Source organism: Micropterus dolomieu, linkage group LG02, assembly GCF_021292245.1.
Source record: "Micropterus dolomieu isolate WLL.071019.BEF.003 ecotype Adirondacks linkage group LG02, ASM2129224v1, whole genome shotgun sequence".
Lineage (NCBI taxonomy): Eukaryota > Metazoa > Chordata > Actinopteri > Centrarchiformes > Centrarchidae > Micropterus > Micropterus dolomieu.
This window is the reverse complement of record NC_060151.1, coordinates 3,665,640-3,669,117: the sequence shown is the minus strand read 5'-3', so window position 1 is coordinate 3,669,117 and position 3,478 is coordinate 3,665,640. Positions and strand designations below refer to the sequence as shown.

Sequence of the window (3,478 nt, the reverse complement as noted above, 5' to 3'; positions counted from 1 at the left end):
ACTGACACTGGTACGATCCTTCGTTATCAAAGTTCACTTTAGGTATAATGAAGGTAGCAGAGTTGGTACTTGATGTTTGGTTCTTTCTGAATGAGCCTGAGGTCTGCTGCAGGAGGAATGTTCCGTCTAAATTAACCTGAATAGAGATGGAACAAGTGATGCTGACGTCCTGACCCCAGGTAACCTCACCAGCAGGATTCATGGAGATGCTGGGCTTTGAGAGGCTCTCTGAAAAAATAACACAACAATAAAATGTATTATGTATTTCATCCTGGCTGTATTAACATTGTTTTTCTTTTTTTTTTTCAATAGGTGTGAAGAGTTTTTCCTGGCTCAGAATGGGCCTTTGGGGGGTGACTTTGCATGACAGTAAGCATGATGGGTACCCATTCAGTAAAGCCAATGACTTGCCTAACAATGAAATCTATGCATTTTCTTGTTATTTCTGACAATTTGATAAACAATATATATATATATATATATATATATATATATTATATATATATATATATAAAACATTAAATACAAAGTATAATGTTAGTGTAATACTATATTTATAGGTTACTATTTATTTGGATAATCTGCCTGCAGATAGTTTATTATTAGAGATTTAGCTGTTTCACAAATAAAACCATTTTCTGAAATTAGCCTACACCACTGTGGTTAAGGTTTGATTAGTGCTAATGTTTGTGTATTCATTATAATTTCAGATAATAGTACAAGCTACTATACCTTTCCATTAATAGCCTAATATTAATTTCAGTTGGACAAAACAGCAGTTTCTGTGGGTTGTTTTCAGTCACTAAATTATTGTGCAAGAAAAATGCTCAACATGATGGTTAGTCTCTCATTCGTTTATGCAAATTAACTTGCCAGAAATAAAAACTGTGCATACAGAACGACGAGTTAAACATTTCTAAAGTTTGCTGTAGAGCCTAAATCTTTTTTTAATGCCTTGCCTCCTCCAGGCTGTGATTGGTTGGTTAACGAAAAGTTACTTAGATGAGCCACTATACACACGGCTTCCGATCTCCCTGCGGAGATCAGCAGGCGAGAACAGGAACAGGTGAGCGTCACGTAGTGCCCAGAGAAACTGATTTAGAGAGGGCAGAGGAGAGAACCAGTACCAGTATGCCAAAGAGTAAAATGTAAAAGTGACAGTACCGGTGAATACAGACACACTTCAAGCACAAACGGCTTTTATCTTGTGATAAATAACAAGAAGTCATTAACGCAAGCTTCTTAGCGGAGTCAGTCAAACCAACACAGCAGCTGGTTTATAAATCCAGCACCTCCTGCATGTGTAAAATACAGTGGCTGTGGATGAAAGGACAGGTGACTACTGACAGACAAGACGTTGTATTTAAGTTTATGTTATGCTTGCTCATTTTGGTGCTGAGGATTTTCCTTTGGCGCACACTAAAACCTCTTTGGGGGGCGCCAAAAATTTCTCTATGCAGGAAAAACTCTGGGTGTGTACTTGTAAGGCAGTATAATGGGAAACTTGAATGAATGAATTTGTGATGCACACACAATAAAAATAGGACCAATTCATAATCCTTCTTGTGTATCTAATAGAAGGTTTACAGATTTGAGAATTTACAATATTATTCTATTACTGTAAATATGATATAATTGTAATTATGATAAATATGTACATGACTCTCTTTCCATTGTGGCTTTGTTCCTATTTACAGATTCTGACTGAAGGAGTAGCACTTCAGACCACTTGGTCTTTTGTTTTTAGAGAGAGACCATTTTTGTACCTATCAAGTTAAGTTACTGTAAGAGGGATGTGTTATGTTCTATGTGCCTCCATTCTACGTTTTAATAATTACACAACTGTTTCACTTTCACATGCTGGTTTTTAAAATCCCATCTCTCTGTGGGTGGGGGTCATTGTGAATTCTGCCTCACAAGTTACATTAGCTTCAAATCCCAGAATACAATAATGAAAATAAAAATGAAAGCATGAATAGAAAGAGTTAAGACACACGACACACCGCACAGAAACACTGTTGCAGGCAGGTGCAATCTGATGCACATAGACACCTGGGTTGGGCGCAGGTCAGACACTGCCTGGCTTTGGTGACCAAGCATCTCTGTTACAGATGGAAATTAAATTAATGTTACAGAGAGAGAGAGAGACAAGGTGAACTGGCATGCTGGCATAGAGAGAGAAGTATAAAGAAACATTCATTTAATGTAATTAGGTTTAATTCAATAGAGCAGATTAAATGCAAACAGTAAAACAGCTCCACATCTGCAACAAGGACTGGAAACAGTTTTGACAGTCATGGTTCCCAGAGGATAACCTGACAGCCTGACATTCCCTCCAGCATTATCAGCAGGTTGACGTGTGGTTCAGACTGATATGTCTCCACCATGCAATGTGGTGTATTTGTGAACTTCATCAGGTCAGAAATCCTGATTTTTCCTGATAAACCAAGTGACTTCACTTTATCAGACAGTTTGTTTCTCTGTATGCCTCACAGAGCCTCTATTTATTTTTGTTCCCTTTTGTCTCTCTTGTAGTGCATTTCTGCTGATGTGTATGGGTCACTATAATGTGAGGTGTAGGAACGTTTGCATCAAAACGTCCCCGATTCCTAAATGTCCTGAAGGCAGCAGGACCCAAACAACTTTATTTGTTATACAGTGAATCACAACATTGTGCCCCTTTCTTTTAATCCCACACCCCAAACCAGAGGGGGCAAAAAGTCAGCTAAAGAGAAATAAGCTCTGAAAAAAGAACAAAGGGTTTTTTGTAACATATAGTCTCAGACAAGGTTAGGTTTTACTGCCAATTAGGCTACTGTTGTTGTTATTATTAGTAGAAGTAATGGTAGTATTACTGCTTTACTTATGAATAGCTACATATAAGAGACATATTTACAAAATATTGCTCACCTGAACAGACCACTCCAGCATCCTCACCATGTCCACAGTTGTGTTTCGCAAATCCTCTGTGCCGACACTGAGTCAGAGACCTTTCACTTCCTGAACAGCCCACCTCATCAAGCCAGATTTGACCGGTTCCTTGACCAAAATGGGCCGACTGAGGGGCACTCAGTGCTGCACCACAGTCCAGCTCCCTGCACACCACCTCAGCATCATTTAAATCCCAGCTGTCATCACAGACTGTTCCCCAGGCGTTGTTGTAATAAATTTCAACTCTTCCAGAGCACTGAGTAGACCCGGACCCAGCTAGTCTGATCTGACCATCTATCAGACATTTAAGACACAACAAGAACATTTTATACACGCAAACTAACATTACTGTACGCATGACACAGGAGAATGAACTGACCTGCAGCAGGTGAAGAAGCGGTCAGGAGGAAAAAGACTGTGGAACAGAAGAAATGACATGGCTCATTACATTCAGTAAACTGAAAAGTGCAGAATTAAAGTTTGCCTTGTTTATGTTTAAGTTCCCTGTGTTAATTTCGATGAAGAGAAGAGAATCTTTAATTGGAAA

The 3,478-nt window shown here is 38.8% G+C and overlaps 1 protein-coding gene across 1 annotated transcript in view; it reads right to left on the bottom strand.

Annotated features, from left to right (window-relative positions):
* The window catches only part of LOC123957703 (deleted in malignant brain tumors 1 protein), a 68,810-nt gene that overhangs the window by 17,455 nt on the left and 47,877 nt on the right, over positions 1 to 3,478 (bottom strand). Inside the window, exons 17-18 of the mRNA XM_046030696.1 lie at positions 2,911 to 3,225; positions 3 to 228 (exon numbers count right to left, since the gene is read on the bottom strand). Of these exons, the coding sequence (XP_045886652.1) occupies positions 3 to 228; positions 2,911 to 3,225 (541 nt within the window). The remainder of the gene's footprint in view (positions 1 to 2; positions 229 to 2,910; positions 3,226 to 3,478) is intronic.